General features: G+C 47.6%; 1 protein-coding gene across 2 annotated transcripts; it reads left to right on the top strand.

Moving 5' to 3' along the window:
- Nucleotides 1-1,308: 1,308 nt before the first annotated feature.
- DDO (D-aspartate oxidase) lies at nucleotides 1,309-11,364 on the top strand. Of its 2 annotated transcripts, none has more exons than XM_066315238.1 (5): nucleotides 1,309-1,386; nucleotides 5,591-5,798; nucleotides 5,988-6,096; nucleotides 6,794-6,970; nucleotides 9,512-11,364. In XM_066315238.1, exons 2-5 carry the CDS (start codon nucleotides 5,627-5,629, stop codon nucleotides 10,077-10,079), a joined length of 1,026 nt encoding a protein of 341 aa, XP_066171335.1. In that variant the 5' UTR covers nucleotides 1,309-1,386; nucleotides 5,591-5,626; the 3' UTR covers nucleotides 10,080-11,364. The 2 variants fall into 2 exon arrangements, with proteins under 2 accessions (XP_066171335.1, XP_066171337.1); XM_066315240.1 differs by lacking the exon at nucleotides 1,309-1,386 and adding an exon at nucleotides 3,579-3,744.
- Nucleotides 11,365-14,324: the final 2,960 nt, after the last annotated feature.

Raw genomic sequence — 14,324 nt, 5'->3', positions numbered from 1 at the left:
TGTTTTTTGTTCACCTTTGCAAAATACTTTAGCCCATAGAGATTCTTTTCAATGACATTACATTTGATATCCCAAAACAGCTTGAATTTCCTGCATCTTATTCTCAGGAAAAAAACACACTGGGAATTCCCTGAAACATTCAGACTTCCACAAATATCTGTCACAGAATGTTTTGATCCAAATAATTCAGATTTGGCTAAGTTCTAAGCAATAACCAGTAGAATCTCAGTAGCAGGCAGTTTTTATCTTAGCTGTCAGCTGGAACTGCAACCTCCGTTTATATTTGTAGATTTCCATATGTGAAAGGATCCTCTCCCAACCTATTGCAGATACCCTGCAATGACTTAGAACAGTGCTCATTTTACAATACAGCAGGCCCATCAAAATTTTAATTTCTAAACAAGCAATCCTCTGTTGCCTTCCCTGTCTTAACCCCCTATTTTCAGAAAAATCAAGCCATATAAAAATTTGGAAGAATTAGGACTTGTTCCTGTCACTGTTGAAGGGAAAACCCTTAAAAAAAGATGTATCTTAAAGATCAGTGATGTGTAATGTATCACGGCTTTAGTTTAAGAGCATAGCTAGATTGGGAGGCTGTGAAGAACAATCCAAGGTGTGTGGTGCCCGCTGCTGCTGTTCACACAGATACCCTTTGGATGGCTGCTGGTCTGAGTTCAGAAGGCTGCAGAGAAAAGGCATCTGCTTGGAAGATCCCTGGCAAATGCTGCTCGACAGGTCTGGAGGGGAGTGGTCGGCAAACACTGTCCTGCTCGGGGTGTTCAGGGACGAATGCTCAGGCTGTCAAACATTAGCCAAAATATCCTGCCGACAGCTAATGCCCCGGAGGCAATAAACCGGGGTCTGTGGCATGCAATTTGATCCTAGAGCTCCTGCAGAGAGGTTTGTTTTTGACAAATCATGGGGTTTTTTCTGCTGAAAACAGCCCTGCCTGGCTGCGCTCATCGGGGATTTGCGGTCTGTCGGGAACCCGCTCGTTCCTCCCGGACCTGCGGTGTCTGGAGTTCCCTCCGGGCCGCCCGCCCATTGCCCAGGCGCTGCGGCAATCCTCAGGCAGCTCCAGAGACACTCAGAACATGACTGCCTGTGAGGGAGCGAAAAGGACAGTGCGTTCCCTGCCGCACAGCGGGTCCCGTCGGGCCTCCCCCGGAGGGAATATCAGGGGGAAAAGTTGTGGCAGGCGGCGGAGGCCGGGCCCCGGCAGAGGCCGCCGGGCGCTCCGGGAGCGCTGCCAGCGCCGGAGGCGGCCTGGGCCGGGCACACACAGCTCCGCCATCCCGCGGGGCGCCCCGGGACACGGGCTGGCGGCCCCGCGCCTCCCGGGAGGCCGGCTCTTCCAGGCGGGACCAGGGGCCTCCTCCTCACCAGGTATCGCCTGCTCCCCCCGCTTGCCTGGTTTCCAGACCGTACTTGTAGGTGAAGAAGTAGATGTTGGATGCCAGAGCCCTGTAGCTGCCGAGGGCCGGGGAAGCGCCCGCAGCGGCTGCGTGGGGAATTCCCGTGGGGAGATCCCGTCTCCCGGCGCCAGGAAGGCTCAGCCCACACAGCGGGGCGGGAGGGGTGACCCGCAGGGCTTAGCTGGGGAGGTCTGGGATCGCAGCTGCTCCCTGTTCCCTCTCTTCCCCGCCCGGAGCGGCGACATCCCTGCCCTGCGGGGAGCGGGGATCGCAGAGAGGATTGCTTTCCCGTTTGGGAGGAAAGCAAGAGCATCGCTCGGCGTGTCGGTGCTCATGGTGAAGGGGGGTCTTGCAGGTGGGTGATGGAGGGGTATAACTACCAAAAAGTTATAGTGTGTTCCATGCTTGCAAACAATCCACCTGAAGGAGGAGCTGAGGCCTCCTGGTAGCCCCGGGGTCCCCTGTGACAGCGGCTTTCCCGTGGTCGCCTGAGAATCCTGCTCTCTGGCAGCGGTGCTGTGTGTGCAGAAAGGCTGAGGGGATCCCGAGGAGCCTCTTAGAGTCCTTTGTTCGGTGGGGAAAGGTCATCCTCGCCTTTCTCCTGCAGCACTTCCTAAACGTACATCTCACAGGGCAGCCCAAAGAGCAGAAAGGGGACCTGACCAGAGTCAAAAGGCCAAAACCAGGGACTCCTCCGTAGCAAACACCCAAGATTGGATCAGTCTTTTCCCAGAAAAACCCCTGTCTGGAGTCATGTGAAGGGAAGTAACACCAAGGGTGCTTGTAAACTGGGGAAGTGATTAAAAAAAAAAAAAAGAGGGGGGGGAAATTTACACTTACTTAGGATGAGAGTCAGTTAAAAAAAAAAAAAAAAAAAAAAACAAAACAAAACAAAAAAAACCAACCAAATGAACAAACCAAGGCCTTAAAATATAACAGGTTTTGGTTTTCTTTAGTTACTTCCTGTTCTGACTTTTCTGGTCAACAGTTCAGCTGGGCTTTTTCCACTGTTTATTTGGGTGTGTAAATATGCTTATTTTGGTAGGCCAGCCGGGTTGCGACACAGGCAGCGTTCAGCCTGCTGTGACCATGGGCTGCAGCTGCAGCTGGCAGTAGATGTGCATGTTCCTCTGTGTCTGTGTGTGCTGGGGAACAGTGTATTTATCCATATTGGCCATGTTACCCACTGCCAGAATGATGTTAGAGCTGAAAGTTAGTGTCACTTAGTGGTGACATACAGCTATTTGAGGCAAGAAAGAAGAAAGACCCCCTTGTGTCACATGAAGCTGACATTGTCTCCTCAGCTGAGGGAGTTGGGAAGTGAAGTCATGTCACAAAATGTCTCAGTATTTTTAAAACTATGAGAAAAAAAAAACCTAGGAGAAGCAGGAGGGTGGCAGGAACACGAAACCCACATCAGGCAACTGGTGTCCTCATTGCTGGGGAATAACAGCTCCAGGTGACTCTCTCTGGCTTCTGTGCTGGTCTTTGTACACTATGAAGGGGCAGAGAGCTCAACAGTACCTGACACCATTCACCTCCCACCCCAGCAGTTACTGCAACTGATCTGCCTTTTAAATGCTGATTTTTGCAAAATGCTCAGGCCTATCTGAGGTGGTGAGAAGTGTCACCCCTGCTGGGACTAAGCTGGGCTGCCACATTAGCTAAAAATAGTTTCTCCTCTGCTTCCCACCCAGCAAGATGCAGGCCTTGCTGCCAGGGCAGAGCTGTAGGTGGGCCTCGCACTCAAAGGGGGGTCAGTGACTCTGCAAAGCCTGAGCTGTGCTCACTCATACAAGCTGTGTGTAGCCTCTGCTTTGCACCTAGTTAGTTTTTGGCATGAAGGCTTATTGTGCTCCTGGACTGCAGCAGTAGGTGCAGGAAAATGGTGTGTTGAACAGGTGCCTGTTGTGGCCTTCTGAGCTGCTCCCACAGGCTCCAGCACTGTCAGCAGCCCCTTCCTGCCCTCACTGGATTTTGCAGCATAGGGATCAGTTGATATCAAACTGGCTCATCTGCAAAAATCCCATCTGAACTGGGTAGACTTGTGAAACCTGAATCTCCACCAAGCCACAGCTCCCCTTTCTTCCCTGGGGACAGGGAGGTCAGTCAAGAAATTCAATCTCTACATGGTCCAAGGGCTTCAGCAAAGAAGAGTTGTGAGGGACAACAGAAAGCACATCTCTGGCAGGTGGATAATGTACCCGTTGCATATGTTCCAGGGCAGCTGAAAAAGCAGGGCTCTGCTTGTCTGTGGGCTGCTGGGAGGCTTGCTGGGTGCTCTGAGAGCCACATACCGTTTCCACAGCTGCCAGTTCTGTGTGAGAAGGTTTGTTCATAAAGATGTGTTTAGATGCCTTTCTCAGAACCAGTTTTCCTAAGTAATTACAGAATTATTACCCAGCCCCCAAATTTCTTGCTACTAATATTCCTCCTTACTTTCCTTTTCCCCTTCCCGAGCATTTTTCCAGACTGGGTTTCCAGGTGTCAGCCATGCAGGGCAGCAGTTCTGGTCCAGGGTCCATTTTCCCCCCTTGCACTGTGTCCTCTTTCTCTGCTCTGCGGGCACTTCTGTAGTCAGCTTGTGAAAGAAGATGTGATAATTAACAGAAAGAAACTTAAGCATTACCCTGAGAGGAAGAAGACGGGTTATAACAACCCTTGGCTGTGATGCAGGAGGAATACAATGACAGACAACAGTGCCTGCTGCTCTTTCCCTTCTTACATAGCAGAGACATCAAATTTTAAGTAGTAAAACCTCAGGGGTAAGAAGGTGAAAAGCTGTGTGAACAGTTATGAGCAAGGATCTCATAAATAAACCTGACCTATCATAATTCCACATTGTCTGTCTGGTCTAAATTTACAACAAAGATGCCAAAAGCCACAGGAAGATGGTAAATCAGCCTTTCATTGTGAGTGCAGGCACTGGTTTCCAGTTCTCAAAAAGCAATTAGCAAGGCTGGATTTCTACAGCCACTGATAAGCAAGCCCCATAGGAGAAACCAGAACCATCAGGGCACAAAAGTGAAGGTCTGTCTTGCTCAGCATCCTCTCTGAGAGTGAATATTGTAGCTATTCCAGGAAAAAATTAGTTATAGGCAGAAGGGATCATCCCCCTATGTCCCTGGTCAGATGCTGGCAGTAATCTATTGAAAGGGTTCCTGACCCAGCAGGAGCACCCCTACTCACCTGGTTCATAGCTGCTAAAGGATTTATCACCTCTGAGGTTTCCCAGTCTCTCTCTTCTGGGCCCATTTAGTCCTGGCTTTGGGAGTTTGCAAGATGCACAGAGCTGCATGGTTCTGCTTGGTGCCTTTGCCAGTGTGAGACCTGAGCTGGCCATGGCCAGGAGCACAGGCTGGCACCTCACTGAGGTGGCAACCAGGTGACTGTCAACCAAGAGCTGTGTGCCACTCCCCAGGACAGGTGCCAGCTCTGAAACTTGCCCAGGACAGGGGAAAATACAGACATTGCACTTCCTGGAGCAGTAATCAGTGGATGAGAAGTGGAGTGAAGCTGTTCCAGGACATGAAGCAAGTTTTAAAGTAAGGCAGAGAGAGTCAAAAATACAGGCCCTTGGAGCAGCAAGACTGGCTGGCACCTGGGGACCACAATGTGCTGCTGGGAGAGCATGGCAGCCTTGGATGCCCACTGATGTGTCCAAGATAGTGGGTCATGCTGGCAGGTACAAGGAGCAACAGTGGATTGGAGATTTCCAACATGATTTGCTTCTGGTGCCCAGGCAGTGACAGCCCTCACTACTGGAGATCCCAATATTCAAGTAACCTTTTTGCTTCAAAAGCTTTAAAAAAGCCAGTTTCTCCAGAGCTCTGTACCTTTTGCACCTGACAGGATAGAAAACTTGATGGGTGCCTCACTCCTTCAGCTTTTATTGAGGAAACCTTCCCCAAACCAGCCCAAACACTAGTGATGCCCGTGCAGATCACTCTCTTGTGCTGAGGATGAGGTAGTGGCTGCTGAAAGACTTTTCAAAACTTTTTTGTCATATCAAAGACTGATTTTTTTTAATCCTCACCACAGCCCTGGTTGTGTGCAGCAGTTACTCTTTGATTAGTTGTTGGAGGGGGGATTATGTTACAACTCGTGTGGGTATGTCATAGCCTGATACTCGCCCTGGATGACAGTGACATGTGAGATGTTGTTTCCAAATGCAGGTAGGAACCTCCCTCCTCTGGCTCTGCATCCTGGAGATGGCCTCACCCAAGGTTGCAGTGGTGGGCGCGGGAGTCATCGGCCTGTCCACAGCCCTGTGCATCACTGAGACTTGTCCCAGCTGCTCTGTGACGGTCCTTTCCGACCAGTTCAGCCCCAACACAACGAGTGATGTGGCAGCTGGGATGCTCATCCCTCACACCTACCCAGGTTCGTTTAATTCAAGCCAGCACAGCCCATGGTACCTCATGCAGCTGTGTCCAGCTGTGCAGAGGTGTGTAGAGGAAGAAAAGTGCCTTGACCTGTGTTCCCTGTCTGTCCCATATCCTTGACACTCCTTTGTATGCTTCTCCTCTTTGCATTATTACTCTCTGCACGTTTGGGTTTGTTCACATGCAGACACACCGATCCACAGGCAGAAGCAGTGGTTCAAAGAGACCTTCACTTACCTTTTTGCCATCAGCAACTCAGCCGAGGCATCAGAGGCTGGCATTCACCTGGTCTCTGGGTAAGAACAGCCTGGGGCAGCCTTTGGTACATTTGTGCTGTGTAACAAATGCAATGTATTTTTAGGCAAAATTCAGGAACAGGTGTGCACAGAAATCCCACTCAAGTCTGCCCAGCACCAAATACCTTTTAATAACCAGTGTTTTCCACACTACTAGTCACCCACTATTTGTTTGCAGCAGGGATCATATCCATAGGGATGGGACTGCAGGATCCTCTAGCTTCAGCAATTAGCTACTGGGATTCAGCTGGGGGTGTTTTATGCTTCCTATTGTATACTCAGAAATCCGCCTCTTGCAAGTATTGAGACTGAGCACTCTGTAGCTTTACGGATACCCAAGGAATGCTGAACAGGTGTGCAAGTGGCCCCACCAGGTCCAGCCAGGTGTCTTCAGTTGTGGTGGGAACACAGTGTGAGGGCACTCTGTACATACACTGTCACTGGAAGGGCTCTCTGCAATTTATTAACATGAGTGTGCCACCCTCAAGCTCAGCTATGCTGACCGTGTGCCTGTGGGCCCAGGCAGGTATTGCAGGAGCAGACAGCAATGTTTCCCCATTGGTGTTAACCTTGCAGAGCTGCACTGATAGGGGGAAAGAGGTTCCTGAGCTCCTGGGTTTGTGCTAAGATTGCCATGACACATAACATGGCAGAGCAATACCAGTCAAGTTTTCCAGGTTTTCCTCTGTCTTTTTAGTTGGCAGGTCTTTAAAAGCACTCCCAACGAGGAGTTACCTTTCTGGTCAGATGTTGTGCTGGGATTTCGAGCAATGTCTGAAGCAGAACTCTCAAAGTTCCCACAGCACCGATTTGGTCAGGCCTTTACGACCCTGAAATGTGACTGCCCACCCTACCTGCTGTGGCTGGAGAAAAGGTAGGTTTTGCTGCAGGCTGGGCATGCAGGGGGAAACCCTGGCAGAGGGACTGGAGGCAAGACAGGGTCTCCTTGACAGCCTTAGATTTGAACAAAAACTGGAAAAAGGCTGTTTCTCATTGCAGAAAATGCAACAGGCTCTTGCTTGGGGAGAAGCACAGAAAAAAAATACTCAACTTTTCAAAAATGTGAAAGGCCCCATTTATGCAATATCCATTTTTTGCCAGTGTGTCTGTACCGTGGGAGTGTGAGTGACCCTAGGCACAGGGCCAACATAGCCACAGGGGCCATGCTGGGCAAGCCAGACCTTGAAGGTACATCAGGAACCTCCCATGCACTAAGAAAACATTTGGCTGTTCCACATTTGCCAGATTTCCCAAATAATATTGCATTGTTTTCTGAATAAACATCCAGCCCCAGAGAGAATAAGCATGTCTAGGAAGGTGTCTTCTTGTAAAGTCTTTGTGCTTATGAAGTAGCTGGACCAATTAATCTCAAGTTTGTTCAACAATTGGAGCAATTTCTTAATCCATTTAGATGAAAAAACTCCAAAATGTTAAACAGCATCTCTTGTAACAAACTTTTTGAAAATGTTTGCTTGCATAAGATGAGTGATGCACTCAGAGGAAGTTGTGGCTTCAGAGTTCATGCCTGGATTGACATCAAAGTTAGAAAATCTGCCAATTTCTAAATTTTTAAGTTTCCCTCCAATACCTCAATTTTGGAGAATCACAGGAGAGACAGGATGCAGACCTAAAAGGGCTTTGACATCTTGGAATATACTGGGATAAGTGTTTCATCCAAGTAAGTACCTCTAAAACGAGAAAATGGCTGTATCCTCTTGAGAGAAAGAGACAGGCTGCAAGCTGATTTGGGGTTAAGTAAAGAGATGTGTACTGGCACCGTGGTACAAATTGCCAGCTCGGCTGGTTACTTGGATGCCTTTCATCACACTGCAAAATGTGAAAAAGCATTTCTTCTTGTAGCAGCCAGGCGAACTGGGAGTTCTCCTGTGGCACCAGTGCCATGTGAGCTCTGTGCCGTCTACTCAGTACACATGATCTGTCATGTTTCATTGCCTAACTGAAGCAAATTTCTGCTGCAGGACATCTAAGTTGTACAACCCATTTAGTATCTGCCATGTGATTTCTGCTCCCTCCTCATTCCTGCTGTAGTCTTCTTATTTCCCAAAGGATGTACTCTGATGAGATGATCACGTTCTTTTTTTTTTTTCTTCTTCCTGGTGATGAGAAATGAGAGAATATTAAACATGTAACTAATTCTCAAACCCCTAGTGACCTGAGCTGTATTTATAGACAACTCTCCTGGCAATCCACAAGGAAAATTGTTGTTTTGCCCACCTTGCTTGGCCAAAAATAGACTTCAGGAATTTTTTCCTTCTTACTTGCCCAAATTCAGGAGTTTTCATCAGGCTTTTTCACTGGTGTATTTTTATGGCATGGTGACAGAGTCCCAGTTACAACTTTTAGGAGCTCTCCTTGCAAGTTGCCCAGTCACAGCTGCTGCATGAGATCTCCCCTGTTCTTCCCAGACAGCTTAAGTGTCCTGCTACATCAGGCCTCAGAGCATCAACTGTGCCCTGGATTCTTGGCTCACTCACTGCTCTGTGGGAAACCACTGCCTTTATAGTGGGGTTGATGACTTTGCCAGCTCCTAGAATGTTGCAGAGGATGGGATTTTCCACTTAGAGCATCACAGACCTGTCTCTTGACTTGCTTATGCTAAAACCCCCAGCACTGGGATCCAGCAGCCGATGACTCCGTTTCATACCAGTGATTTTCCACAGGGAAGGGCTTCAAAATTCAGGCAAGTTCAGGGGAGGAGTTGGCTTGAAATTGAGCTCAAAAATGCATCTGAAGAAGAGGTGACTTTCACTGAAGAGCAGACACGCATGTGTAGTGCTCTGAGCCATCCTGGCTGACTCCTTGGCTGCTGCTTCAGAAGGGTATGGACACCCTGGGGGTCCTGTGCCACATCTGCCCAGCCTCAATGCAGATCTTAGGGCTTGGCACAGGGCACTAGATGGCTATGTAGCTCAGGGGGTGAGTTGGGGATGAATGTGACAGCATATAACAAGCACATTAAAAGGATGTAGTATGATAGCTCTGCCGCTAGCATGAGCAAGTTGGTAAATAAATCTGTTGTTCCCCAGCTTGCTTGGGCTGTTAAAGCTTGTTGCTATTACAGAAATAAATCAAGACAGGGAGGACCTGACTGCTTACGTCTGATGCCACACCCTTCTCTAAACTGCTCAACTTGCTGTACTTTTTCCAGCCCAACCAGGCTAAATACCTTTGGTGAAATCAGACAAATCACAAACAGAACCCCCATGGCATTTTCTTTGCTTTTTGTCCCATCTATTTATTGGTTGTTGATCTATATGTAAAGGCAAAGGCAATCTATCTCATTTTCCATATTTTTTTCATTTTCATTTCCATATTTTCATTTTCAATGTCCATAATAATTATGTAAGGGTTTAGGGGTTTCTTTTCTGCCTCACTTCTGCCATCTTTTTTGCAGGTTGAAAGCAGCTGGCACCCAGATTTACACCAGGAAAGTGGCAGACCTGTGGGAGCTGCACAGTGACTATGACATCGTTGTCAACTGTGCAGGCATGGGAGCCCACCAGCTGGTGAGGGACAAGCAGCTCTTCCCTGTCAGGGGACAAGTCCTCAAGGTCCATGCTCCTTGGGTGAAACAATTCATCCGAGATGGAGATGGCTTAACTTACATCTACCCAGGGATACACAGGGTGACCCTGGGGGGAACCAGGGAAAAGGGGAGCTGGAGTCTCTCCCCTGATGCTGGCGCTACTAGAGACATCTTTGACAGATGTTGCTCCCTTGAGCCCTCACTGCAGGGAGCTCGAGTTATGGAGGTGAAGGTGGGCCTGAGGCCGTCCAGGCAGTGCGTGAGAGTGCAGAGAGAGGTTTTGAGCCAAGGAGGAGTTGAGCTCCCAGTGGTCCACAACTATGGGCATGGGCCAGGTGGCTTTTCAGTGCACAGGGGCACAGCCAATGAGGCTGCTCACCTGGTGGGAGAGTGCATTTCTGCTCTGCAAGGCTCCTCATCGAGGGCCAAGCTTTGAATCCCAGAGGCTCCTTTTCCATTTACAGCTAGTGCTGCATCTCCTAGTAGAAGCTTGGACTTTTAGTCTGCTACTGTATAGAAGGGAGCTAAGTCAACTAAACTTGTTCCAGTGCAGATACTCAGTGATATCTTTTACCACCTTGGAAATGCATGATGTGTTGATCGAAGTATTAGTCTAGCTAATCATCTCTTCCATCTGCCCTGGGCATTTGTCCTAGCCTCACGTGAAGAAGACAAGATGCATAAATTCTCTTCACATAACAGTGATCAGATTGCTGCACTATAATACAAATAACATCAATACAGTATTTCTGCATCTGCATCTAAAGAATGTCAGATGCAGCAGGCTCAGATTCAGTAAAAAAAGGTTATCTACCCTTGTACCAAATCTAATCTAGAATTGCCCTTGTTTCTGCCACCTTGCTAACAAATTTTATCATTGTCTATACGATTTAGAAGGAAAAGAAAACCCCATGCGGTGCTGCATTACAATGCGTCAGGTCAGCTCACAGTGATCAGACAAGTGTGATTTTGAGAGCAGGTCTGTGATACCCATCACTGCTCATATTGCACTTCAGGGAACTTAAAGTGTCTGCTAATATTGCCCCACGTGAGCTACAGTTTTGTGCATCTTTTCTCACACTAGTTTGCAAACCTGGTTTGCTCCTTCAAGGCCCTCAGATTTTGCTCTCAGATACCAATGATTTCTGCCCAGCCCCTGCACAGCAGCTTTTGTTCTACTGAAGAGGATTTTTCAGAGTGGGCTTGGGAATGTAACATCCCTTTTCTACTTCACAACAACACTGTCTGCTTTCCTTGCAACAGCTGATGTGGATAAATTGGAGACAAACGAACAAGGATTCTAAACACCAGCATCAGTTTCGTAGAAGAGCCATTTAAGACTAGATAAACACTCTAAAGAAAATTTTGTCTGTAACTGGACATGAGCAAACTCCTCTGCTGTAAGAAAGCTGAGTCATCAAAGCCCAGATTCTCTCACTCCATGGCAGAGGCTCTGTTTGGCTTTACACTCCCCTCAGCAATTCAAGCCCTTTGATGTGTCTGAAGATAATCACTCCCCAAAATTGGATCTTACCATCAAAGTACAGGTCTGACTTAGTGATTAAATGCCTCATTAAATCTTAAATGGCTCATTTGAGAATGTTATCATCCATTTTTGTCTAGCTTTTTTGTCCATAGATTTGCAAAACTATTCAAAATCCTTCAATAATTTCAGTGATTAAAACTAATTGGTAAATAAATTTCTAATAATGGAGCAAAGGTCACTTCTGTAGTGTTTCCTTTCATAAGCAAGAGATTTTCTTTCATTTGGGATGGCCTGAAGAGGGCCAAGAAAGGCCACATTCAGCCATGGCTGCCAACTCCTGCTGTTCTCAGGGGGGATGAGGACAGTTATCATTTGCAAGCGGCAGCTGTCAGAAGAAACATCACCAAATTAAATTATAGGTCAATAAGCGCCTGGGACCAGCCTAAGCCAACCTTGCCTTCAGCAGCCTCTTTTTCTCAGTCATGAAGGCTAACTTTGCATTCCCCCCTCCATGCCTCCCATTTGTCCTTTCCAGTGGTATGAGAGGGCAGAGCTGCAGCTTTTGGCAGCAGTGTTGGCATAGGGCTTGTCAAACAGCAGCTTTGTCCTCAGCTAACACAGAACATTAAAATACATGGAAAAAGAACATAAGAATGGGCTCTTTTTTCTTAATCTTTTTTTTTAAGCTTAAAAATAACAAACAGTGTAACTTATCCTGGAGCAAGAAACACTACTAATTCTAATAGGGTGATCATAGACCCATAAGAAAGCAAAGCTGTGTTTGTGCACTTCTTCTCTGCAGGGTGATGGGGTTTCTTCTAATCTACTTCTAAAAATTGTCTGGTTGATAGAGTGTCAGAATAGGTTTGGCTACAAAGCCTGTCTGGTGTCCTAGCTCATGGCCAGCAGGGGGGACAGCCACTTCTGGCCTAGGGTCTTCCTCATCTGAGGGGTAGCTTAGTATTTCAGATGATTTATCTTCCGCACGGTTGTTGACTCGTTTCTAAAACCATTTACAGTGCTTCCCCAATATCCTGTGAAAACAGGTTCTGTAAAGGGAGAAACTTCTTTGTCCAGGAGCAGAGCTTGTTGCCGTCACTTTTGTCTTGACCCTGAAAACATCATCTGATGTCTCTTTTTTGCATGTTATGAGAGGTAGTGACTCCATGGCCCATTTGAATTTATAAAGCTCCACCATACTCTCTCCTCAGACTCTTCTTTCCCACCTTGATGTATCTTGGTTTACATAATACATAAGTGCCTCACTTTCACAAGCCCTGGTTCTCATGGGGACTTACCTGTTGGAGAAGACAGCACAGTAAAGCATAAGCAATCCTGGAGGTTTCTTCTCCAAGTGATAGGGCAGCCAACAGGGAAAGGTGCTATGCTGGACCCTGTTCTTGTCAACACAGAGGGGCTGGTGTCACAAGTGAAGATATTTCTCAGGGGTCAGTATTGGGACTGTTTAAAATCTTTGTCGGTGACATGGACAGTGCACCCTCACCAAGTTTGCCAATGACACTAGGCTGAGTGGTGCAGTGGACTCACTGGAGGGAAGAGATGTCATCCAGAGGAACCGTGGCAGGTTTGAGAGGTGGGACTGTACAAATCATGTCATGTTCAACAAGGCCAAGCACGAGGTCCTGCATCTGGCTTGGGGCAATCCCAAACACAAATGCAGGTTGGGTGGAGAAGGACCTAGGGGTGTTGATTGAGGAGAAGCTCAACATGACCCAGCAATATGTGCTCACAGCCCAGGAAGTCAATTGTATCCTTCCCTACATCAAACCACAGTGACCAGCAGGTTGAGGAAGGTGATTCTGCCCCTCTGCTCCGCTCTTGAGAGACCCCACTGGAGTGCTGCATCCAGCTCTGGGGGACCCCAACATAAAAAGAATATGCACCCACTAGAGTGAGTTCAGAGAAGATAATGAACAGGATCAGAGGGCTGGAGAACCTCTCCTATGTACACAGGCTGAGAATTGTGGCTATTCAGCCTGGAGAGGAGACAGCTCTGGGGACACTATACAGCACCTTCCAGTACCCAAAGGGGGCTTGCAAGAGAGTTGGAGAGAGACTTTTTGCAAAGGCATGTAGTGACAGGACAAGGAGGAATGGTTTTAAAACTAAAGAGAGTGAATTTAGATTAGAAAGAAGTTCTTCAGTGTGAGGGTGGTGAGGCCCTGGCCCAGGATGTCTAGAGATGTGGGTGCCTTATACCTGGAAGCATCCAAGGCCAGGTTAAATGGGGCTTTAAGTAACCTGGTCTAATAGAAGGTGTGCCTGCCCATGCTGGGGGGTGGAACTAGAGATGATCTTTAATGTCCCTTCCTACCCAAACCGTTCCATAACTCTATGACCTCTCTTCACTTCATAATATATTAGAATGCTTTATAGTCATTAATAAGCATTTAAGTGGCAACCAGATACCTGTCCTGAGTAGTACTAGCTACTACTACATGTTTCAGAGGCCATGGCTGAGGCTGAATAGTGAGGCAGTCTTTCTCCCAGCTCAGCCAGGTGTTTTTCTCTGCTGTTAGCTATACTGATTTTCACCTGCCATTACTTTGTGCAAACTCCTGAGATGGTTTTTGCAACTCCTTGAGGCAGTTTGCATTTTGCTGCCTTGAACAAACTGCTACCACCAGAAGATCAGTCATTTACCTGTCTCATGGGTCTGAATGAGCACTGGCCCTACTCTGATCCCTCTAGGATGCAATTGGTGGCTTCTCTCCACTGTGAAGGACGGATGATTTATCCTTACCTTGTCTCTCTATCCTGTATGCAGTTGCTGACTCATGAGAGGATCTTCCCCCTCACCCCATGCCAGATTAGCTTCTTAAGGGGTCCTTGGTGACAGATGTTGTTAAAGGCTTTCCAGAAGCTGAGCAGATCATAGCAAGCGGATTGCTCTCATCTGTAGCTTCAGTTTCCTCTGAAGCTGTCAGAGGGTGGTGGAGCACAGCTTCATAGGTTCTCACTGCAAAGCTCTGCCAATTCTCCCCTCTGTCTGTGTGCCTTTCCTTGCAATTATTCTGTTACTATGGCTTTTGCTGTTTGCCTGCCACAGGTCTCAGATTGAATGGTTTGCATTTCTCTAGATCTCTTACAGCACTTAAAACAGTGTCACTTGCCATCCTTTTTTTTTCTTTGTCTGTTTTAAGTAAAAACTTATACACTGGCTCTAGTAGTGCC

Source organism: Sylvia atricapilla, chromosome 3 (genome assembly GCF_009819655.1).
Source record: "Sylvia atricapilla isolate bSylAtr1 chromosome 3, bSylAtr1.pri, whole genome shotgun sequence".
Lineage (NCBI taxonomy): Eukaryota > Metazoa > Chordata > Aves > Passeriformes > Sylviidae > Sylvia > Sylvia atricapilla.
The sequence above is the reverse complement of the archived record's forward strand: the minus strand, read 5'-3'. Positions and strand labels throughout refer to the sequence as shown.